The sequence below is a fragment of the Thalassophryne amazonica genome, chromosome 6 (genome assembly GCF_902500255.1).
Source record: "Thalassophryne amazonica chromosome 6, fThaAma1.1, whole genome shotgun sequence".
Taxonomy (NCBI): domain Eukaryota; kingdom Metazoa; phylum Chordata; class Actinopteri; order Batrachoidiformes; family Batrachoididae; genus Thalassophryne; species Thalassophryne amazonica.
Window position 1 is genome coordinate 64751027 of NC_047108.1, and position 24869 is coordinate 64775895.

The following is a 24869-nucleotide window of genomic DNA, read 5'->3' on the forward strand; positions in this document are numbered from 1 at the left end:
GACCAGTTTTTAAAAGCACTGATTCAGAGTTGCAATCATGGATTGTTTGGAATCGGGATGATGATGTTTGTTTTTAGACATGTGATGGTCTAGTGGTTAAGGTGTTGGGCTTGAGTCCAGAAGATCATGGGTTCAAATCCCTGGCTGACTAGAAAATCATTAAGGGCCCTTGGGCAAGGCCTTTAATCCCCTATTGCTCCCGGTGTGTAGTGAGCGCCTTGTATGGCTGCACCCTGACATCGAGGTGAATGTGAGGCATAATTGTAAAGCACTTTGAGCGTCTGATGCAGATGGAAAAGCGGTATATAAATGCAGTCCATTTACAATTTACATGTGGGTACAATGGAGAGGTATTAATTGGAAATGTTTGTGAAGACCTCATTTGACTTTCCGAAGAGAGACCCTGACCTCAGCAGTGCATATGGTGAGTGGTGGTTCGTCTCCAGGAGACGTTCGTCTCCAGCCACGTTCATGGCTGACATGTCGTTGGCCCAGTTGAATCGTGTGTAGAATGTGTTTAGTTCATCTGGGAGTGTTGAACTGTAGGTCAAGGGACTGCTGTTCTAAATTTTGAAGTTGGCAATGTCTGAATGCCTTACCAGTCACCTAGGATCTGAGGTGACGTTGAAGTGTTTCCCCAGCCCCTGCCGTAGTCACTTCTGACTGCTTCTTAAAGTTAGATCAAGCAAATCTGTAGACCGCCATGTCACCAGCCTTGAAGGTGGAGTTTCATTGGTTCAGCAGAGGGTGGAACAAGGGCAGACCCCATTCATCCGTGGTTTTTGATATGGAAAGGTGTGTATTGTTTTCTTTAATATGGCATTGCTAATGCAGAAGTTACAGTCCAAAATGGTTGTAGTGGTCTGAATCAGATGGTCTGTATGAACGAAGCAGTCCAAAGATTCATTCTTCATGGGAAATGGAAGGCAAATAAAATAGAAGAAAACCCAGGAGAAAGACTGGGGACAAGGCTGTGACTGCATAATTAATTACATAAATAAATGATTAATAATAAAGAGGCGACAAAGAGAGCACACACATTTTCCCCAACTGCAAAATGCCTACATGTGCTGCGCTGCTTAAATAGACAGTTGAGCGTGAACTCCACAAGGTGGCGCCTAGTGTGAAGCAATGATGCTGAGAACAGTGAACCAATATCCGATATAGTGATTTAAAAAGGATCAAAGCTTCAGAAAGCATGATTTGCCTGTCACCAGAGGTGCCAAAGATCACTGAAAACAAATAACGTCATTATGCAATACAAGGACATGCTTGATTTCTCTTAATTATTTAAATAAACAAACAAAACCAAGACATATAACAAATCACAATAACAAGATACAACAGGAGCACTAATAAGTAAATTCCTATATATGATTTGTGTGCATGTCTGTCCTTTTCTGTGTGTGGGGGAGGGTTCCAAACTGAGATGCCTAAAAACTATGTCATTTTGGACACATTCTGATCATGTGCAACCAATTTACATATTTAAGTCATGTTTCCTTTTTCCACATGTCTACTGTACTTATCCGGCACACAGATCATGGATAGTTATATACATAATTAATAACGGTGAGAAATTATTTTAATTTTGCCACTGTACACCACCACATTGGAGATGAAATTCAGCAAATAAAGATGTGCTTGTAGACTTTCAGCTTTAAATCAAGAGGTTTAACAAAAAAATATCACATTAACCATTCCGGAATGGTTAATGTGATAACCATTCTGGAATGGTTAATGTGATAGTGCCTTGGGGCGACTTTGTCGTGATTTGGCGCTATATAAATTAATAAATTGAAATTGAAATTGAATTACAACCTTTTTGTGCACAGAGGCCATAAATGGAAATGCAAACATTCAATCAATTTTTGTCTGATGATGCTGATTTTGATTGAGGTTTTGATTCATGCTTTGATCTCATCCAGAATTTATCATTTTGATGGTACTCTGACTTACAATAGGCAGAACGGTGAGTCTTTCTTTGCGAAGAGTGTCCGGAAAGGCTGATATAGGACTAGTAACTTTGTTTGCTGTGTTGGACAACTGTGTTTTGCTTTACGGCACCACGTCTCACACCAATGACCAGATGAGAAGAGGCATGTTCCATGTTCTCAGTATGGGCACATTATGGCACTCGCAGCAAAGATATGTGGTTAAATTTGTCTCATTAATACCTGCAAATGCACAGAGGGTGGTCTACAAATAGTCTTTGATTTAGACATTTCACGACCCACAAACACAAATTTCCAATTTGTAACTTGTGTGTTGGTTTTTATAAATAAATGTGTATTTGTAAATATAATATAGTTACAAATACACACGAAGAAATTATATTATAATTTCGTCATTTGTTAAAAAAGGTATTTGCAAAACTGAAAATTCTGTTTGTGAAGTGTGATTCAGCAATTGTGGATCACCAATCACACGCATTCATCGCTTTGCTCAGTTATGTAATTTTGTGACATTCTTACCACAAATCCGTACAGATCCACAAACAAATAGCACACAGTGTCATCCAGTAGATGGGAGTGTTGTTGTATGCATTAATGTGGCTATGGTTTGCACTCTCCTCAAGTGGAATTTCGCATTCGCTGTGAATCCATGACCGAAGAAGGAAAGAAGCTACCATCCTCTGCAGTACAAATAATTTTCCTTGCCCTATGTTAAGATAAAAATAGTATATATAGCATGAAAATACAATGAAAACAATAATAACACTGCAGCTGACTGTGTTATTATTGTTATCATCTGATATATAGGGCTGACCATGTGTGTATTCGCTACGCACAGCCACAGCAATTAAGCAATCGATACAAACTTGCTATGGCGACTGGGGGCATCAAGGGGGAGGTCACTGGGGCCCTTAGGTTGAAAGTTTATGTGCGTTTTAATTACAATCACGGCCCACTCATTGCTCCTCCAATTAATACCAGGAGAAGTGAAGACATACAAATCCATTGACTCAGTTGTAGAGACAGCTGAGACAGTTCAATACGCAACTGAGTTCCTGAATCCCCTAGAGTCCCCTCAGAACTGTTGGTTGCTCAGTCATGCTTCTTTGCAACCCGTGTTGCCACAGTTACTTTGAAAAAGTAAGACAATGACTGATTACTCCTTGAAAACGTAACTTAGTTACTTTACTGATTACTCAGTTTTAAAAGGAACTGTTAGATTACTAGTTACTTTATTTGTTACTTTCAACAGCTGCTGACAACACCCCCCTGTGTGAATGATAACCCGTTTTGCCAGTACTCACTTTATAGTCACCCTTTCTTGACTTCAATGAACGTAAATACTTGTTTTATAAAAATAAAATAAAGACATCTTTCTTGACCTCATATTTAACTGTTGACAGCACTGTAACGGTAAAACTTACAATTTCTTACCAACATTGTTTGTAAATGTAACTATTAAATTCTTTCTAACATTTTTCTAACATTTAAATTCTTTCTAAACATTCTGAAATTATGTTGAAATTATTATTATTATTATTATTATTATAAGTAGTATTAGTAGTAGTAATAGAATGAAAAAATGTCTTCAAAAGTGGACCTTCAATCTAGGGCTGTTGTGGGGAGCCGCAAACACCACCACCCCCCACCCCCACCGCCCATTCCCATGTGGATTCACCCCTGGCTTGCTGTTTCAGCAGAAGAATGGATAACATTTATTTATGCAGAAAATATGACCAGATTGACAGGTAAGAAAGTTTTATCAGTGTTTTTTACATCATGTCATCTTCAGAAAGAGACTTTAAGTGCATTTGGGTGGGAAAAAGGCATTAGTATTCGTAATGCATCGTAGATCAGCCGTTTTTAACAAGGACATGTACAGAGCGGCACAGAGTTTTAAAGGAAAAAAGCGTGAACATGTCTTTGTTGTAAAACCATAGCTCTGAGCATCACAGTGCTTTGAGAGACAACTGTTTTTCAACTCGGAGCTGCTGCACAGCAGATACAGCTCTGTGCTCACAGCTCGCTGAAAGTGGGTGAAGTGGACAGTTCAGCCGAACCCATGGGCCGGGTTTAATGCTGCAATCAACCCACAATACAAAAATAATAGTAACGCACAGTGACTTGGAGAAGTAATTTTGATCCGATTACTGATTTGAAAAGATTAACATGTTAGATTACTTGTTACTATAAAAGAGTGGTCAGATTAGAGTAATGCATGACTAAGTAACGTATTACTGGCATCACTGTTCACAACCTAGATGCCCCAAAACTAATGGAACTCGGCTGACCATCAAGCAAATAACGGCATATATGATTGAAGACACCATGCTAACAGGACAAGCTAAGGGTGAAGATGTGTTTATTCCAAGGATTCCCATCATCTCATCAGACCTTCCCTTCCAGTTCAAACAGCTCCAGTTTCCTCTGCACACATGTTTTGCAATGTCCATCAACAAGTTGCAGGGGCAGTCACTGAAAGTAGTTGGCCTAAATCTGGAGACACCATGCTTCTCACATGGTCAGCGATATGTTGGATGCTCCCGAGTCGGTCATCTTGACAGACTTTACATTTGTGCACCTCAGGGTCACATTAAGAACATTATATATCCCAGAGCATTGCAGTGATATGACATGCTATCACCTTTTTATCATCATTCACTTGAGTCTCATGAATGTCACAAGTTGTGCTATCAAAATGAATGATGTCAACATACACACAATGCAATTTACTACATCTTAACTAAAGTGACATGAAATATTGTGCTCCTGTCTATTCACCTCGCCAAAGTACGCTCTCTGTCAAACAAGATGGCTGAATTGCTGCTCCTCAACAGGAAAAACTCAGACTTTGGCAGATCAGCAGCATTGTGTTTCACTGAAATCTGGCTCAGTGAACATACCCCGACAGCACTCTATATCTGCCTGGCTTCCAGCTCCTGCATGTGGACTACGTAACAGAACTCTCTGGGAAGACAAGGGAGGCAAAACATGCTTTTATATAAATGAAGGTTGGTGTACAGATGTCACAGTGTTGAAGAGTACGTGCAGCCGTCACCTGTTCTATTCACTGTGGGAGTTCTCCTCATTTGTGCTCGTCAGTATTTACATCTTGCCTCAGGTGTGCATAATGGAGGCACTTGCAGCAGCTTGCTTACCAGATCACAGAGCATTCGCTAGCGGTTAGCATTCGCTAGCGGTTAGCATTCACTAGCGGTTAGCTTTTGCTAGCTAGGTCGACTCCCCCCTCCCCCGCCATTACTTTTATAGCTGTTTCTTTTTTACCTGTTTAATACTTTTGTTAGTTTTTTAGTGTAACTGCTATGAATTTTAGGTCATTATTTTACTCCTCTGTAACTCTTAGCAGTGACTAGCATTTTCGCTAGCGGCTAGCTTGCATTAGCTAGTTCAACCCCCCCGTCTCCTTAATACTTCTGTTTGTTTTTAGTGGAACTGTTGTGAATTTTAGCTTAGTACTTTACGTACTTTACTCTTGTATTAATATTAGGAGTGGTTTATTCGTAGGAGGTTTTTTTTTTATTGTTCCTACAAGTCTAATACTTATGCTACTTTTTCAGTTTAACTACTGTGAATTTTAATTCATTTATTTACGTCTGTGTGAATCCTGTATGAGCCATAGGAGTGGTTACCTTATTCATTATTGTTATATATTGTTATCATGCTTGCTTGGCTATACTCTTGAATTTCTTAATGCACAAAGTACACTGCTTTACACCCTCCGTAAATCCTGCATGATGTTGGAAGATAGGGTGGCTCTCTTAGAGAGCCATGTCCGTAAGTTAGAGCAGCTTCTTAGCTCAGTGGAGTTAGATGTTACGGGCACTCCAGATGAGGTTAGTTTTGGGCCGGCTAGTGTGCCCATTAGCATCAGCCTAGAAACGCCGGCTGTGGAGGATGGCTTTCGGACTGTGGCTAGGTGGAGGAAGCCCCGTAGGGCTTGGTGCCCGGTTGTGGTACCCCGATCACACTCGCCACTGCGAACTGTGAATCAGTTCTCCCCCTTGGATTTGACTGATGTGAATTCTCTGAGTCCACGAGTGACTTCCACTCCTGTCTCCAGGCCGAAATGCCGGACTTTAGTGATAGGGGATTCTATCACCCGCAAAGTCAGGTTACATACGCTGGCTGATGTTAAATGTATTCCTGGGGCCAGAGCTCCCGACATTACATCCCACCTTAGGGTGCTGATGCTGCAGAAGGGAAGACAGACTAAGGAACATGACATGCGATATAGTCACATAGTTATTCACGTCGGCACCAATGATGTCAGGATGAAGCACTCAGAGGTCACAAAAATGGACATAGAGAGGACTTGTGACCTTGCCAGAAAGATGTGTCAGCATCGATTAATAGTCTCTGGTCTCCTCCCTTCCCAGGGTACTGATGAGGCATTTAGCAGGCTGACATCATTAAATAGGTGGCTGGTGCAATTTTGTAGACAGCAAGGCTTTAGCTTTATTGATAAATGGCCTTCATTCTGGGGCCGCCGTGGCTTGTTGATGCTGGACAGCCTCCACCCTACTGGGGAAGGCGCCACCATCTTGTCTGCAAACATACGAGATAGAGCTCGTAGATAGAGCTCTAGAGGGAGGGTAACATTACAAATTTACAGCAGGCCATGGAGCAGGTGATAAGAGATCCTGCAAGGCTTATGATAAATGAAAATAAATTAAATTCAACATCACAGATGTGAAGAGGAAGTATCCAGACTCCCTACTCATTCATTCTGGGGAAACTGCAAATCTCAGCCATGAACTCTGTAAATACAGACAGCACATCACGTGTCCCACCAGGGACACAAACATTCTTGACCACTGGTACACAACAATATAGGACGCCAATCGCTTAGTTCCCCGTGCAGCTTTGGGACTCTCTGATCACTGTCTGATCCACCTCATTCCTACCTACAGGCAGAAATGAAAATCTACAAAGCCTGTAGTGAAGACAGTAAAGAAGTGGACGGATGAGTCAAGGCAGGAGCTACAGGCCTGTTTTGACTGCACATACTGGAGCATCTTTGTAGCTGCATCTACAGACATTCATGGACTTTGTGACACTGTGACATCTTACATCAGTTTTTGTGAGGACCTGTAGACCAAAATTTTCTGCTCATACAGCAACAACAATCCTTGGTGTACTGGGAAACTGAGACAGCTCTGCCAGGCCAAGGAGGGGGCCTACAGAAGTGGTGACAGGCTCCTGTACAAGAAGGCCAGGATCACACTGACAAAGGACATCAGAGTGGCAAAGAGGAGCTACTCTGATAGGCTGAAAAAACAATTCTCAGCTAATGATCCTGTCACAGTGTGGAGATGTCTTCAGCATGCCACAAACTACAGGAGACCATCTCCCCACCCTGTGGAGAATCCCCAACTGGCTGAGGAGCTGAACCTGTTTTACACCAGGTTTGAAAAAGACCCTCTCACACCCGTCACCCACACCAACAACAATGGACTATCTGCCCCCCTGGTCAGTTGAGGATGCAGTCTTTCCCCTTCCCCTCTGCATCCCCACACACATGAATGATCTGTGAAGAGGATGTGTGCCAGCAGTTTCACAGACAAAAGATTAAGGAGGCTCCAGGACCCCATGGTGTCTCTCCCTCATGTCTGAGAGCCTGCGCTAACCAGCTGGCTCCCATCTTCACCCAGATTTTCAACAGATCTCTGGAGCTGTGCGAGGTCCCATCCTGCTTCAAACACTCCACTATTATCCCAGTCCCAAAGAAACCCTCCATAACAGGACTAAATGACTACAGGCCCATGGGCCTGACATCTGTAGTCATGAAGTCTTTTGAACGGCTGGTGTTGAGCCACCTGAAGGACATCACAGGACCCCTGCTGGACCCCCTATAGTTTGCCTACTGAGCAAACAGGTCAGTTGAGGATGCAGTCAACATGGATGCATTACATCCTGCAATACCTGGTCTCTGCAGGGACGTACGTGAGGATCCTATACGTTGACTTCAGCTCACCATTCAACAACATCATCCCCGACATTCTCCACCTACAACTCTCCAACCGTTCTGTGCCAGCTCCCACCTGTCAGTGGATCTCCAACTTCCTAACTGACAGGACACAGCAGGTGAGGATGGGGAGCATCACATCCAACACACGGACAATCAGCACTGACGCCCCATCAGGGGTGTGTGTTCTCCCCACTGCTCTTCTCCCTCTACACGAATGATTGTACCACTGGGGACCTCTCTTTTAAACTCCTGAAGTTTGCAGATGATACCATCATTGGTCTCATCCAGGATGGTGATGAGGCCGCATACAGACAGGAGGTGGAACAGCTGGTCCTCTGGTGTGGTCAGAACAACCTTGACCTGCATCCACTCACTGTGGAGGTGATAGTGGACTTCAGGAGAAACCCCCCATCCTAGACATCATGTTGATGTCTAGTGGTTAAATGTTGGGCTTGAGACCAGAGGATCCTTGGTTCAAATCCCAGCCTGACCAGAAAATCCCTAAGGGCCCTTGGGCAAGGTCCTTAATCCCCTAGTTGCTCCCAATGTGTAGTGAGCCCTTTGTATGGCAGCACCCTGACATCGGGTGAATGTAAGCATTATTGTAAAGCGCTTTGAGTGTCTGATGCAGATGGAAAAGCACTATATAAATGCAGTCCATTTACCATTTACCATCTTCAACAACAATGTGTGTACTGTGGACACTTCCCGGTTCCTGGGATCAACCATCTCCCAAGATCTGAAGTGGACCTCCCACATAGACTCCATCAGGAAAAAGGTACAGCAGAGGATGTGCTTCCTCAGACAGCTCAGGAAGTTCAACCTGCCCCAGGAACTGCTCATCATCTTTTGCGCATCCATCATCCAGTCTGCCCTGTGCATCTGCATCGCTGTTTGGTTTCCCTCTGCCTCCAAACATGACAGGCACAGACTTCAATGAACTGTCAGGTCTGCAAAAAAAAACACAAAACATTAGCACCAGCCTGCCCTCCATCCAGGAATGATACCGGTCCAGGACCAGGAAGCGAGCTGGTAACATCTCTGCAGAATCTTCACACCCTGGACACACTGTTTAAACTCCTCCCCTCTGGTTGATGTTACAGAGCTCTGTACGTCAAAACAACCAGACACAGGAACAGTTTCTTTCCACAGGTCATCACACTGATAAACAACTGATGAATTAACCTGCCAAAAAACTCACTAATTCATATACCTCATGTACAACTTCAATCTGTTTCTGTTTTTCCTTTGCATACATTTTATTTGCACATTGTTTATTGTGAATTATTTAGTGTATATTTATAAATGCTTGTATAGAGGGAGTACAGTTCAACCGGAGTCAAATTCTTGTATTCTTTGAAGATACTTGGCAAATAAAGGCTATTGTGATTCTAATTCTGTTCATTTTAATTTTGATAATTACAGCCGTCTGCTAAAAAATAAAAAATCATGTTTCAAAATGTTTGAATATTTTGTTTCAAGTCACTATTTATGCAGTATGAATACCATAAATTTCTCAAATCTGGTTCAGTACACACAACCACAATCACGGAGAAGACTGCTGACTTGACAGTTCTCCAGAAGACACTCACAGACACCATCCACAAGGAGGTTAAGACACAGAAGGTCAATGCTGAAAGCTCTGGCTGTTCACAGAGTTCTGGGTCAAAGAATATTCATGAAAAGTTGACTGGAGGGGAAAACCGTGGTTGGAAAAGATGCACAAGCAACAGGGATGACCGCAGCCTTGAGAAGATTGTCAAGGAAAGCCGATTCCAGCATTTGGGGAGCTTCAGTAGGAGTGGACTGAGGCTGGAGCCAGTGCATCAAGAGCCAACACACACAGATGTGTCCAGGACATGGGCTATGTGTTGTATTCGTGGTGCCAAGCCACTCCTGAAACAGAGCCAATGTCAGAAATGTCTTACCTGGTCTAAGGAGAAAAATAACTGGAACGTTGCTCAGTACTCCAAAGTCCTCTTTTCAGATGAAAGTAAATTTCCAATTGGAAATCAAGGTACCAGAGTCCAAGTTGCTTGAAGTTCAATGTGAAGTTTCCGCAGTCAGTGATGATTTGGCACCATGTCATCTGCTGGCGTTGGTCCACTGTGTTTTATCACATCCAATGTCAACCCAGCCATCTACCAGGAGGTTTTAGAGCGCTTCGTGATTCCATCTGTTGACAAGCCTTATCGAGCCACTGATTATTTCCATTTCCAGCAGGACTTGGAACCTGCCCACACTACCAAAACTGCTAACTGGTTTGCTGACCGTGGTGTTACTGTACTCGATTGTCCCCACAGACAATCCTTCATACATTCTGTATCCTTCATACATTCTGTAAGGAGTATCGTTAAGAGAAAGACCAGATCCAACAATCCAGAAGACCCGAAGGCTGCTATCAAAGCGACCTGGACTTCCATAACACCTCAGCAGTGTCATGGCTGATCACCTCCACGCCACACCGCACTGATGCAGGAATTCATTCAAAAGGAGCTGTAATCAAAATACTGAGTGCATAAAATAACATACTTTTCAGATGTTAGAAATTTTTGTATTAGAAATGCTTTTTTTAAACTGATCTGCTGAAATATTCTAACATTTTGAGATATACATTTTCTATTTTTTGAGCTGTAGACTGTAATGATCAAAAAAAAAAAAAAAAAATCACAAACATTGTAGTTTCTATGAATTGAAACTTTTCGCTCTCTGAAATACCTGACACCTGATGCTATTCAAATTTTTTGAGATGCAACTGTATATATATATATATATAGCAGCCATATATATATATATATATATATATATATAATATTATATATATGGCTGCTGACTGTGTATTTCTGCGGGCGTTCTTTGCATTTTTTTTCGTGTAAAATTCGTTTTAAGTCAGCGTCACTAACAGACGCAAACCTGTCTTCTCCCATCTTGTCAACAAACTGACAGCCAAAGTAGGCATTGTATTGCGTTATCTCATCGGTCGTTATCGATAGAGGGGTTGCTTGATTAGCTAGTGCTACGCTGCACGCGAGTTGTACTCGTTTCGCATGCGCAGTCTACTCAGCTCCACAAGCGATCAACTCGCATGTGGTACAGCTCAGAAAGTGGCGAATGGGCCAATCAGAAGTTGGCAAAATTCCATACCATATAATAATACTACTGGTGTGTATAAATAACTTATTACATGAACATATCAATTGAAATATTGTTTTACTAGAGTGGGGTGACCTCACCTGGGGCGAGTTCACAGTGGGGTGACTTCACTATCACTAGGGGACGTGATGGTCTAGTGGTTAAGCGTTTGGCTTGAGACCAGAGGATCCTTGGTTCAAATCCCAGCCTAAATCACTAAGGACCTTTGGGCAAGGTCCTTAATCCCCTAGTTGCTCCCGGTGTGTAGTGAGTACCTTGTATGGCAGCACCCTCACATTGGGGTGAATGTGAGGCATTATTGTAAAGCGCTTTGATCGTCTGATGCAGATGGAAAAGCACTATATAAATGCAGTCCATTTACTATCAACCCCACAAAGCAATGCACTAAACTAGAGGTGGGCGGATCGATCCTAATATTGATAATATCGATACCAACGCTGTTATCGATATTAAACTATCCTCATGTAAAAAGCTTTTTTTCTCTCCCGCACGCACTGACTGCTGCGCACGCAGATTCATCAAAGTCTACTCTCTGTAAGAGCAGCGCTGCGCTGTGTCACACAGCATGGAGCAGCACACCCTTGTATTGTGGTTTGTCAGCCCTCGGCTGACAAAGAGAGATTTTGTTTTAAGTTGTGTTGAGTGATATATTTTTTTAAACAAAAATGTTGATTGTGATAATAAAGTATTTTGTTGTCACATACAATGTTAGGCGAAATTCTATCCTAGGTCTTTTGGATCCTTTGGATCTATGAAGCTTAAATATGAAAAAGGATCGGTATCGATATCGGTGATACTGGGCCTGTATTTACTTGGTATCGGATCAATACCAAAATTCCTGGTATCGCCCACCTCTACACTAAACGCTAATTACAGAGAATATTAATCCAAAAACAAGCCACGAACATTAAATAGATTCAACAAATCGAAATCAAGTATTAACTTCAATAAAGTGGAATACAATTCATACTCACGTCACAGCTGAAAAATGGTTTTGTGTTGTGCGCGTGCGCACTGAGCCTCCGTAGAATGAAACGTTCGTCCGCCGGTTCTGTTTTTTTTTTTTTTTTTTTTTTTAAGTGGTATTTTTTTTTCTTTTTTCTCCTGCATCATCACGGAGGTTGAACGACAGAGACACAAAATGGGGAGGAAAAACAGATTATGTGCGTGCAGGTGTAAGTGTCACGCGGCTCGTGGTGGGAGATAAGAAGAGGAGTATTTAGTGCTTTTATTGGCCCAAGGACGGAGGAGAGAAGCGAGGAGACGAGCCGCTGCGGATCGGGTCCTCCTCACCAGGGCTGGGGGAAGGCTCCCAAAATGCTCCACAGATAATGAGACGCGATATCATGTCTTGACTACAAAAGAGTAAATCTCCGCGGATAGACTGCGGCAGCACGGACAGGAATATAAAAAGGCCTCCTCGGATGAAGCTCGCCGGGTTTTAATCCGACTCCAGACGCGCAGCGACGAGCTTCCGCACAGGGTGAGTGAGATCCGACACACATCACACAGAAATACGCTGCTAAATGTTCGAAAAGTCGAAGATAAGGCCGTGAATCCTCCCGTTCTCTCGCCAGTGCGGCCATACAAATTTCGACAATAAAGGTGGTTGTGCAAACAGCACAGTCCTTCAGTAATTATGATTTTTTTCCCCTTCCTTTTAACAGAACGATATCATCGCAACTGAAGGGATTTATGGGATCACAAGGTGAGATCTGAGGCCCAGCAGGACTTCAGACTAAGAGGGTTTTGGTGTTCTCCTGTCAGTGGCTTTGGTTTTCTTTGTTTACAGTCTGAATGTGTGAACAGCTGATTCGTGCTCTGCGTTACTGCTCGTTGTACGTTAAACACACACACACACACACACACACACACACAAAAACTTCTGAATGTGCAGCTTGACTACAAACACAGCTGATCTCATCCCCTCTGTGCCCAACTGCTGTGTTAGTTCATCACGGAGTGCACAAATAATTGCAGAAAAAAGCCCAGTACTCTTATAGGAATTTGTGGGAAGCAACATGCAGTCATTCTCTAAATAGTTTTGAAAAAGAAAACTGAGTAATCCAGAGTTTCCCCAACAAGGTTGGCAATCCGTGTGTGTGTGTGTGTGTGTGTGTGTGTGTGTGTGTGTGTGTGTGTGTGTGTGTGTGTGGTGTATGCATCTTATCCATTTGCAAAATAAAAAAAAAAAAAAGGAACCGATCTCTGTAGCCATAAACTATATATATATATATATATATATATATATATATATATATATATATATATATATATATATATATATCATCTCACAGTGTCAGCCACCTCTCTGAGATCTTGTGGGATTTGAAACCTCAAAAGGGTGATTCTGTGTAGGCTCTCAGTTGTCCAGGTTGTTTCCATAGTAGAGAAGCTTGAATCTTAGACTGGACTGGGTTGCTTGACGCGAGGATGTTTCGCCTCAAATCGCAGAAGCTTCCTCAGCTAAAATTCTTGCTCTGGTAGTCTGACTTCTGTCTTGACTCTTGTAGAGAAGAATAACAGAAGCCAGCAAAAGCTGGAGTTTTAAACCTAACCAGACTCCTCCTACCGAGAGGCAGACTGCTATTGGCTAGTGACTAACACTGGGAGGTCCAAGCTTTTCTCTTCTACCTGTAAAGCCCACAGAGAGTCAGATGACCCCAAGATCCCCCGTGGAGAGCTACTTCTGTTATGTACTGTTCTGTACTTCTGTTATGTAAACAAGGAAATCTCAGAACACCTCACTCAGACGCCCAGACTTGGCTAGCCACATTGTTGTGTTTGCATATTTGCTTAGCTGAAAGGGCTGTTGATTTGTGCTTAGGTGGATAAATAACTTTACCCTGGGGGAGAGATGAAATTTTGTTTTCTGAATTGTATTAAGATGCGACAGGTATACTTGTGGCAAATGCAGAAAAGACCTTCCATGGCAGTGTGGGGACTGTTAGTCATTATGAGTGACTGTAACCTGTACCTATTGTATATATTTTGGTTTTCTGGTGTTTTTTGGTACATTTCAGCAGCCCTTTCAGCTAAGCAGGCACACAGACAGCAAATATGCAAACACAAGAATGTGGCTAGCCAAGTCAGCCCCTCCCCTGAGATGTTCTGAGACTTCCTTGTTTACATAACAGAAGTAGCTCTCCACAGGGGATCTTGGGGTCATTTGACTCTCCTGTGGGCCTTAGAGGTAGATTGGTCATTTGACCAGTCCTTGGCCTTGTGTGTGTTAAACAATAGCTCTAATTAGCACCTATTGTGCTTTAGTTAGCACTCTCCTAATGATAGGATAGCTGTCTCTCCTAACAATGGGACTGACGCCTCTCCTGACAGCTCTCCTGATGACGTGAATGACTCATTACCATCAACAAAAGACTGAAACTGCTTAGACCTGAGTACCCCATTGTAAACAGGGGACAAAGTGTGTCTCAGACCCCCTCCCTGGTTAAGGCTGGGTTTCAACTGTTTTACATACAATGCCTCCTTCACTCCTCTCTCAAACCATTTCTTTTCTCTTTTCTCTAGCTAAGATTTTAACTTCCCTGCCCTCAAATGTGTGGATAGTGTCTTTAAGGTGGAAAAAAGACACTATCCACAACAGAGTTGCCTCAAGGCACTTCACACAAGTAAGGTCTAACCTTACTAACCCCCAGAGCAACAGTGGTAAGGAACATGCGTCATTTCAGACCACAGCAGCTTGTCTGAGTCTGACTGTCTACACCCAAACTGATCAAAGGGAATAATGTGATTATTAACTATCAGATGACAAAGTAAAACCTCTTAAATCATTCTAAGGTCAGTTTTAAGCAGAAACGAGGCGATAATCGGTGAGTCGCTACTGATGCTTTGAAATGACAGAAGTGCAGTGAACGCAGCAGCAGCTTGTCTTGTTGCTGTGATGCTCTGATCACTTCCCCTGTGTTTTATTATGAAATAATGGTGAATTTATGTGGAAATGATTGTTGCACAAAAGCTTCAGGTATCTGTCGCTGAGATAGATGATGACTGAAGTGCAGTTTGAAGCAGAAATGAGGTGATAACGATGCACAGAAATGATGCATGCGCAGTGAAGGCAGGGCAGACCGATTTTTAGGGGGGACCGTTTGGTCGGCAACATTGGGTAGGGAGAATGTTGCTTTCCATGGCCGTTTAATGTCTATGGAGTCTTGGCAGAAAAAAAAAACAAAACAAGTTGTTTTTTTGTTTTGTTTTTGCCTTGAATAATTTACAAATGCAAGAATGAATAAAAGTCTAACAAGCCATTAAAAAATAAGTGTGGATATCGTTACGGTAATCACAAGGATGTATTGGTAGGCTATTATTATGTCGGTGACTTGACACCATAACCCTTAACCTAATAGCCCAAATAACCCAAATCTTCCAGTAATAATAACAATCTTTATTTAACCAGATAAAATCCCATTGAGATCCAGACCTCTTTTACAAGGACAACCTGGCCAAGAAAGACAGCAGCACACGTCATAATGGACAGGTTGACATAATCAATCAGTCAATCAACAACTTTATTAATCCCACAAGGGGCAGTTTCATTTGAGCAGCCCATTTAAAAAGAGAAAAAAAACAATAACATAACAATATATAACAACAATAAAACTAATAAAACAAATAAAACAGACTTAAGTTAAAATGAATATCAAGAATAAATAAATAAATAAAAACATGGCAGACCTACAGAGCATTTAATAGTCAAATTGCAGAAGGTATAAACGACTTTAAAAACCGGTTGGTTCTCAATCAAGAGAATGTTAAAAACAGATAAAATACAATCGTCTTGTTCATTGTGAGTTGTAACCATATGTGGGGAAAAAACAGATTAGAATTTGAGGACACAGACATTGTGCAAAAGAATTCCATTTGACACATGAATGGAAAGAATAACTGAAACAAGAAATAGTGTTGATATGGAGGGAGTGAAAAAAACAAAGTCTTTTTCTCCCTGTCACAGTATCGAACCTCGGTCTCTCATATGACAGGTGGGGATACTTACTGCTATATTAACAAGGAGTTAGCAACAAGAACAGAGGCACAGAGCATCAATTACAGCGGCTGCTGTAAGTAAAGCCCCAAGATGGTTACGGCTGCTGTAACCACTTTGTAAAAAAACAAAATTTTCTTTCCGCAAATAATACATTTGAAATGTGGACGTGATGCTGCTATGTCTATGAACACTTGTGATCTACATAGTATGTTGGTTTCAAACAAAACACACACACACACACACACACACACACACACACACACACACACACACACACACACACACACACACACACCATATTAACCCATTCTTCAATAATCCCACTCCCACAGAAAGTGTGAGTTTTTCGTTTTGGTTCTCTCTCTCTCTCTGGCTATGCCCTGGTTCTGGTGCTTTCCATGCACACCTGTTTCTGATTTGCTGATTGACACCTGGGGTTTTTTAAGTTCACTGAGATTGTTTTTCTCTATATTGTTTGTCTCTATAACCTCTTATTCCGAAAGTGCAGTGAAGTGCCTTTGTTGTCATTTTATATATATATAATATATACAGTGAAAATCAATGTTAATATTTGGTACAGCAGCCTTTGTTTGCAATTACAGAGGTCAAACGTTTCCTGTAGTTTTTCACCAGGTTTGCACACACTGCAGCAGGGATTTTGGTCCACTCCTCCATACAGATCTTCTCTAGATCTTTCAGGTTTGGAGTTTCAGCTCCCTCCAAAGATTTTCTATTGAGTTTAGGTCTGGAGACTGGCCAGGCCACTCCAGGACCTTGAAATGCTTCTTACGGAGCCCCTCCTTAGTTGCCCTGGCTGTGTGTTTGGGGTCATTGTCATGCTGGAAGACCCAGCTATGACCCATCTTCAATGCTCTTACTGAGGGAAGGAGGTTGTTTGCCAAAATCTCTCAATACATGACCCCATCCATCCTCCCTTCAATACGGTGCAGTCGTCCTGTCCCCTTTGCAGAAGAGCACCCTCAGAGTATGAAGTTTCCTCCCCCATGCTTCACGGTTGGGATGGTTTTCTTGGGGTTGTTCTCATCCTCTAAACATGGTAAGTGGAGTTGATTCCAAAAAGTTCTATTCTGGTCTCATCTGACCACATGACCTTCTCCCATGCCTCCTCTGGATCATCCAGATGGTCACTGATGAACTTCAAACGGGCCTGGACATGTGCTGGCTTGAGCAGGGGGACCTTGCTGCCCCGCAGGATTTTAAGCCATGACAGCATCATGTGTTACTAATGTAATCTTTGTGACTGTGGTCCCAGCTCTTTTCAGGTCATTGACCAGGTCCTCCTGTGTAGTTCTGAGCTTTCTCAGAATCATCCTTACCCCACAAAGTGAGATCTTTCATGGAATCCCAGACCAAGGGAGACTGACAGTCATCTTGTGTTTCTTCCACTTTCTAATAAATAATCATAACTGTTGTTGTCTTCTACCAGGCTGCTTGCCTGTTGTCCTGTAGTCCATCCCAGCCTTGTGCAGGTCTACAGTTTTGTCCCTGGTGTCCTTAGACAGCTCTTTGGTCTTGGCTATGGTGGACAGGTTGGAGTGTGATTTGATTGAGTGTGTGAACAGGTGTCGTTTATACAGGTAACAAGTTCAAACAGGTGCAGTTAATACAGGTAAAGAGTGCAGAATAAGAGGGCTTCCTAAAGAAAACAGGTCTGTAAGAGCCAGAATTCGTGCTGTTTGGTAGGTGTTCAAATACTTATTTGCAGCAGTAACATACAAATAAATTATTAAAAAAATCATACATTGTGATTTCCGGATTTTTTTTTTTTTTAGATTATGTCTCTCATAGTGGACATGCACCTAAGATGAAAATTTCAGACCCCTCCATGATTTCTAAGTGGGAGAACTTGCGAAATCACAGGGTGTTCAAATACTTATTTTCCTCACTGTATATATATGTAAAATGACAACAGAGGCACTTCACTGCACTTTCGGAATAAGAGGATATAGAACAGGGGTTTTCAATCCAGTCCTCAAGGACCCCTGAACCTGCACATTGTCCATCTCTCCCTGATCTTCCACAAGCTGATTTGCCAATGGCTGTGCACCTAAATGAGCAAATCAGCTTGTGGCAGAGCAGGGAGAGATGGGAAAATGTGCAGGTTCAGGGGTCCTTGAGGACCCGATTGAGAACCCCTGATACAGAGCATGAATGAACTTAGTACTAGTTATTGCTGATCCTAAAATGTCTGTCTGCCCATGCACAGATAGATCTATGCACATGCACAGAATGGATCTGACATGGTTAGCTCCAGGAATACGTTTCTGTAAAATGGATGATTTTGTCATAGCCCATATATTTAAGCTGCAGGCTTGCTTGTTATGTTTTTCAGTTTTCATGTTATATGGTTGTATAAAACCTGATTTACCTCAATCAATCATGATCTGGAAATTGTGATCAGGGCTACATCAGCTTAGTTTAACATACTTATAGAGAAAACAAAAGATTTAAAACATGGTTAATGCATAGTCTCATAGGACAATGTATCCTGCTAGTATTGTAAATGTAAAGTTAGAAGCAGAAATTGTGCTTGTGTGAATGCCTTCAAATGCACAAACTGCTGACTTTGTGTCTCTGTGCAGTTTCTTCTGATGAGATGAGTGTGCGTGCGGGCCAGGGCAGCGATGAGGTGCTGGTTTCACAGGCAGTGTGGGATTACCTGGCCACAGCTGGGCGGCCCTGGCTCATTGACTTCCAGCACAGGCAGGGGATGAGTGCTGGTATCATTAGGCGAGGAGAGAGGGGGGGCTGCTGTGCTGTGAGGCTCCAACCAGTGGAAGGTTCCAGGCATGCTGGAGCTGGGGTGATGGATGGACTTATCTCCAGCGAGACGCGAAAAGCGTTCATTGACTTATGCCGCTGTGCCCGCAAAGAAATGAGCAAACAGGAGGGAGGGTCCAAGAGGAAGAGGGCTCTGCTACCCTGTGTTGCAATCCTGGAGCCAAACGGGGAGGGGAGCCTTCTTCCGCCACCGCCTCCCCAGCCTCGCCGTTCCCAGAGACAGCAGCAGAGATTCAGGAAGCCTGCTGATGAGGAGGATTGTGTCATGCTCCATGATGTAGGCCAGAGGAAGGATATGGACAGCATGGCCTCTCACAGTGAAGCAGAGGACAACAACTCCTGTTCAATCTGCATGGGAGACATTGTGGAGAAGACTACTCTAGAGAGATGTGGCCACTCTTTCTGTCACTCTTGCCTGGATCAAGCCTTTAAGGTGAAGAAAGCATGTCCTGTGTGCCGACAAGTGTATGGCCAGCTGATTGGCAACCAGCCTGCCAATGGTACAATGATTGTAGAGCGAGATCCTGATCTAGAGCTTCCTGGGCATGAAGGATTCGGATGTATCTGCATCATCTACAGCTTCCCTCCTGGCCTGCAGGTGGTGAGTAGATAAGAGCATACTGTCAAAATATATTATTCTCTGTGCTGTAACCAAACTCAACTAACACGTTTTGTTTTTAATATAAATAATTTTAATCGATTAAGTCAATTATTTTTTTGGTTAATCGAATAGTTGTTTCATTCATAAAATGTTAGGGAATGATGAAAAATGTCAGCGTTTCCCAAAATCCAAAATGTTGTCCTTAAATGGCTTGTTTTGCCCACACTCTAATAAAGTGGTTCAAAAATGCCTTTTATCTACTGCCATGGCCACTGTACCTTTGCAACCTTTCCTATGAAAATTCCCTTTTGAGTTCTGGATGGCAAATATGCAGGCAGACAACAGGTGCAGCCTCCCCCTCTCTAAAGTAACAGTCTGTCAGGTTTATGTGTTCTTGGCTTTTTCCAGTTACTGGGGTCCTCATCACTGAGGCACCAGTGTGCTGGATCATGCTGAGAGAAACACACCATGTGGCCAAAATGTCATAACTGAAGCTCCTTCACAGTACAAGTGGCAAACCTCATCATTGTTCTAATGCATGAAATAAAAGTAGCCAAGAACTAAATATTATTTCATTAGGATCAACATGACTTAAAAAACTAACAAAAAACCCTTCAGCTGACTCCTAGTTCTACTGAAAAGTGTAGAAACCTAAAAAGGCATTTTCTATGAGCCATCAACAGCACTGACAGTTAGCTACACAAAATAATAGATGTAATCTTTAATGTGAACTTTAGCCATTGACATCATCTTGAGCTAAATGAGGCTGATAAACAACTTCAGCTGTTTTTTTTTTTTTTTTTTTTTTTTTTTTTAAACAGCAGATGTAGGTACTTATGCACAAAAATGAACATCTCTGCTTTTCCACATTCAAACTGCTTTGTAAACCAGCATCCACACAAACAGCACGTCACCACACTTGAGGCTACAAAATCCAACACTCTGAAAAAGTTAAGCGTTTCGGGGTGAAGCGTGTCATCTCTCTGTAAATCTGAGCCATCACTTTCAAATGGCAGCTCGGAAGCTTCATTTTCGGACAGAGCAGGTTCATTTCCCTCTGTCTGTCGATCATTGGGATGTTTCTGTTTTGCTAATAAGGACATCACACACTGAAAACTGCAGAGAATAGCTGAGTGAAACGTTTTCCAGAAATGCACTTGCTAACGCTCAGAGTGAAAGGAATAAAATACATCAGAGATCACTAATTATTAGCACATGTGTGCAGAGACACTTACAATCATGAGTACTTTTATGTTGTCTTACTAAGTGGGACGTTAAAAAACGTGAGACATGTCCTTTAAATTCAAAACAAACCACATTTCCCATAATGCATTTCACATAGTTTGTTGGTTGTGTGTCTTGAAAATGATGACAAGCCGCTGATGCACAGTCTGAATGTCACACATTATGGGATAGTTTTTTCTGCAGAAAATGTTTGTAGATGACAACAATTGCCGTTTTGAGCTTTTATCAGCCGATACCAATGTTTTCCTGATATACCATTATCGTGCATCCATAACGTGTACCATCACACCTCTAACTTCCACAGTACAGCAACTGATTTGAGCTCCTTCCTCACACATACCATACTCCTCCTCATCTGCACACCGGCCACACTGCTGCTTGCTCCTACAGATTGATGATACATACTCGAACCTCTGACATGTACGACATCATTGCAAGGGATGGTAAGAAGGTGTAACACCATACCTCAGTTAATCACTCTACCACTATCACCTGATGACACTCTAGGTTGCTGTTTTGTAACCTTTACTACTACAAAGCACGCCCTCTCACACGCTCACTGAGCATCCAGTCTGCCGTGAGCTGCAGCCATTCCTCACCATCCAAAACACCCAAGCCATACATGTTCCAGCCAAATTCACATCAAAGGCTTGATGAACATAATGTCATGGTGTACTGTCCCTGTGGAGAACTATAAAGGCAAGCAGATAATTTGTTTTTGTCACGATGGCGCTGACGTGCAGCAGCACAGAAGTAAAAATCAGGCTTAAATTGACCAGAAATATGTCTGTCTGTGTTTATGTAGCTCTGTGATAGACTTGCATCCTGTCCAGGGTGTACCCTGTCTCTCAACCTGTGACTGTGAAATTGGCTTCAGCCTCACCGTGACCCTTGACTGGAGTAAGCGGTATAGAAAATGAAGGAGTGACTATCATGAAGCCATCATCAAGCATTCTACAGGGAGATGGAGATATACCTCCTGTCCTGACCCTTCACAATAAAAGACCTAGAATAAGATGGGAATGGTGGTCTTGTTGTAATCAGAGGATCCCTGGTTTCACTGTCCATTGGGGGGGTGGGGGGCTGTATGTGTTTAGCATTGTCGTAAAGTGCCTTGAGTGTCTGCATTAGATGAAAAAGTACTACAAAAATGCAGTCCATTTCAATGTACAACAACATACAAAAAATGTGTTTGTGTAGCACTTTTTTGCCATATATACAAATTACTTGTGATAAATACCATTTGACTGATTGATTGATTGATTTGTATATATTTTTGCCATGTCACCCAGTCCTAGCTGGAAACCTGGAGATTTGTCCCACTCCCCAAAGACACACTTGCATTAACCTTCATTTTCACTAATACTACACACACGAATCTTCAACTGTTTATTCAAGATTGGGTCGCTGGGGCCTGGAGCCAATCCCAGCAGTCATAGAACACGAGGCTCACTAATACTAGTACTGTTTAATGTTTACCTACAGGCTGAACACCCAAACCCAGGTGTACGGTATCCAGGGACAGACCGTGTGGCCTACCTCCCTGATAGTCCTGAAGGGAACCGTGTGCTGGGCTTGCTGCACCGGGCCTTTGAACAGCGCCTTATCTTCACCATTGGTACCTCCATGACGACGGGCATGCAGAATGTCATCACCTGGAATGACATTCACCATAAGACTTCAATATGGGGCGGACCTCGCTGGTATGTGTAAGCTGTCAGTTTGAGGCTAATGGTACTGAAATGCTGTGGAAGCTGAGAAATGAACTCTGTAAAGAATGACAGTTGTAGTCAATAGTCCTGACAAAAAAGAAAAAAACTGCCGGCAGTCCATGACTAAAAGGCACCATTGCTGCCTGAGCTTGTAGATGTAGTCATCTGATTTATTTATGTTTTCCTCCTGACAGCTTTGGCTACCCAGACCCCACTTACCTGGTACGAGTGACAGAGGAGCTAAGAGAGAAAGGCATTACAGCGGACTGACAGTGTGACATGATGGACTCTGAGTTTCTAGGACTTCGAGCACTCTTTGCAATCGACATGACTCAAGGATGGACATTGAGACTGCCTGTCTCTTAAAGATCAGCTGAAGACAAGGTACTCGGCAGATGTGTCAAATGCTGCAACAGAGCCCACATCACTTCACCAGTTGTTCCTCTGTTTGTGCATCCCCCCCAAAAGAGCTCAACTTAACCCAGTGCTACACACGCAAGTAAATACTTTGAGTGCAGTGCATTCTTGTATAACACAACCCTCTACCTGTCACAGTTGGCAATAGGACCGATATCTGATGCACTCATTTAGCAGCATCATGTTGTGTTTGAATTCTAAATACTGATATTTCATTTAGGAATTCTTAAGTTTTAAATGTTAATGATACACTTTTTTTTAATGCTTATTTAGATTCTGAAGATGGGTTTTTATTTGTAACAAGCACACACACTCTTTTATATCCCCAGTAATGTTTAAGTCTCTAATTTGATAGTTATTAATTACTTGTTGAAAGGCTAGCACTTGGATCGTACGGCAGAATAGCACTGCTTCACTAGAAAGAGTTCATTTTCAGAACTTATTGCAATCTTAGAGCACTCACAGGCACTTTGGTAATGGAGTCTGTTTTTCATTGACGTTGGAGTAAATGGGTTTTTGCTTCCTCTGTAAAGACGAGTGCTCGGGGCAAACAGGCTTGTGAGCTACTGGCTCAGCAACGACAAGGTGATGTCATTTGTTTGGAACTTTCATTCACGTGTGATCTTTTTCTTTTTTCTTTTTTTTGTTCTCACAAGAATGTCAGAATGGTTTATGGCAGCACTTTTTATTTAGTGCATTCAGCCTTCGCCTTGGGTGACTTTGGTCATTTACTTTTATATTACACACTGTCTCCCAGGTTTTGAGCCCATTCCGTTAGTTGTTAGTAATGTGCTCACCTAATTACCAGATTTAAGATGATGTCAAATGCTAAGGGCATACAGACCACTTAAACCAAATCAAAGGCACAAAAGCTCTTTAAATATCTATGCCTCTTTCCCTGTTAAACTGGGAGATTTTCCTCATAATATTCTCATTTAAAATGAGGTAATCCTTGTAAATTCAGTCTAAATAAATATCTACCATCACAAAGTGATAAGACAAGACGTCTATTGCAAGAGCAATTGCTGTTGATCTGATTTAGGGCGGGGTTATTGATCTGATTTTGTTGTGCCTTTTTTTACATTCACTTTTGATAAAAATCAAGTATGTTTCTCAGTTTGGGTGTATTTTTGTCATTTCAAAGGTAAACAGCATTATGTTTGTAGCTATACTACCAGGCTTTAAAAAAAAAAATCCTTCACACAGTTCATGGAATATATGTATTATAATGTGTACTTTCCTTCATGAGCATTCTTACAGTCAAACATGCTGGAGAAAACAAACAAACTGAATTGACAAAGCTGTATGTGTGAAAGTGCTTGGCTCAATGCAGTAATCTTGGCTTTTGGTAAAGTTGTCATTTATTTAACCAGTCAGACACACATCCAATAACAATTCTTTGTAAATTTTTATTTTATTTTTTTGTTAGGGACCAACTGAAATATTTTAAGACACGGGATTGTAGTTTACTTAAAGGTACTGTGCAAACATGACTATGCATTACGTGAATGAGGAGGAGCCAGGGGAATGATGAAGTTGACTGAAGAAGGAAACGCTGGAGTTTTGCTTTTCTAATTGTGTTGATTCGTACTTTGTTGAGATCCAAAACAATGTGCTTTACCTTTTAATACTTGAATAAAAAAAGTTATGTTTCGGTTTTGTGTTGGAGATTTAAGCTGGATACACTTCCTGATCCAACCCCACATAACATGGAGAACGGACAAGGGTGGCCTTTAACCAGGAACCACCATTATCTATCTATGTATCTATCTATCTCACTCACTATGTATGTATGTATGTATATATATATACATACATACAGTGAGGGCAGGGGTGGTGGTTAATGCACTTGGTTTCAGTGCAGAAGGTTCCGGGGTCAAATCCCATCCTTGTCACATTTCTCCATGTAATGTGGAGTTGCGTAATGAAGGCCATCCGGCGTAAAACCTGTGCCAATTCAACATGCAGATCCACCTTGGATTTGCTGTGGTGA

General features: G+C 42.1%; 1 protein-coding gene and 1 long non-coding RNA gene across 3 annotated transcripts; both read left to right on the forward strand.

Moving 5' to 3' along the window:
* Window positions 1-2384: 2384 nt before the first annotated feature.
* Window positions 2385-9724, forward strand: LOC117512323. Its single transcript, XR_004561277.1, has 3 exons — window positions 2385-2395; window positions 7052-7056; window positions 9568-9724. It is a non-coding gene; the product is annotated as an uncharacterized LOC117512323 (long non-coding RNA).
* A 2385-nt stretch (window positions 9725-12109) lies between these two features.
* On the forward strand, window positions 12110-24529 carry dtx3 (deltex E3 ubiquitin ligase 3). 2 transcript variants are annotated; one of them, XM_034172334.1, is made up of 5 exons: window positions 12110-12641; window positions 12765-12805; window positions 18703-19502; window positions 22233-22450; window positions 22654-24529. In XM_034172334.1, the coding sequence occupies exons 2-5, from the start codon at window positions 12793-12795 to the stop codon at window positions 22727-22729; spliced, it is 1107 nt and encodes a 368-aa protein (XP_034028225.1). In that variant the 5' UTR covers window positions 12110-12641; window positions 12765-12792; the 3' UTR covers window positions 22730-24529. The 2 variants fall into 2 exon arrangements, with proteins under 2 accessions (XP_034028225.1, XP_034028224.1); XM_034172333.1 differs by having other exon boundaries at window positions 12111-12580.
* The last annotated feature ends 340 nt before the right edge of the window (window positions 24530-24869 follow it).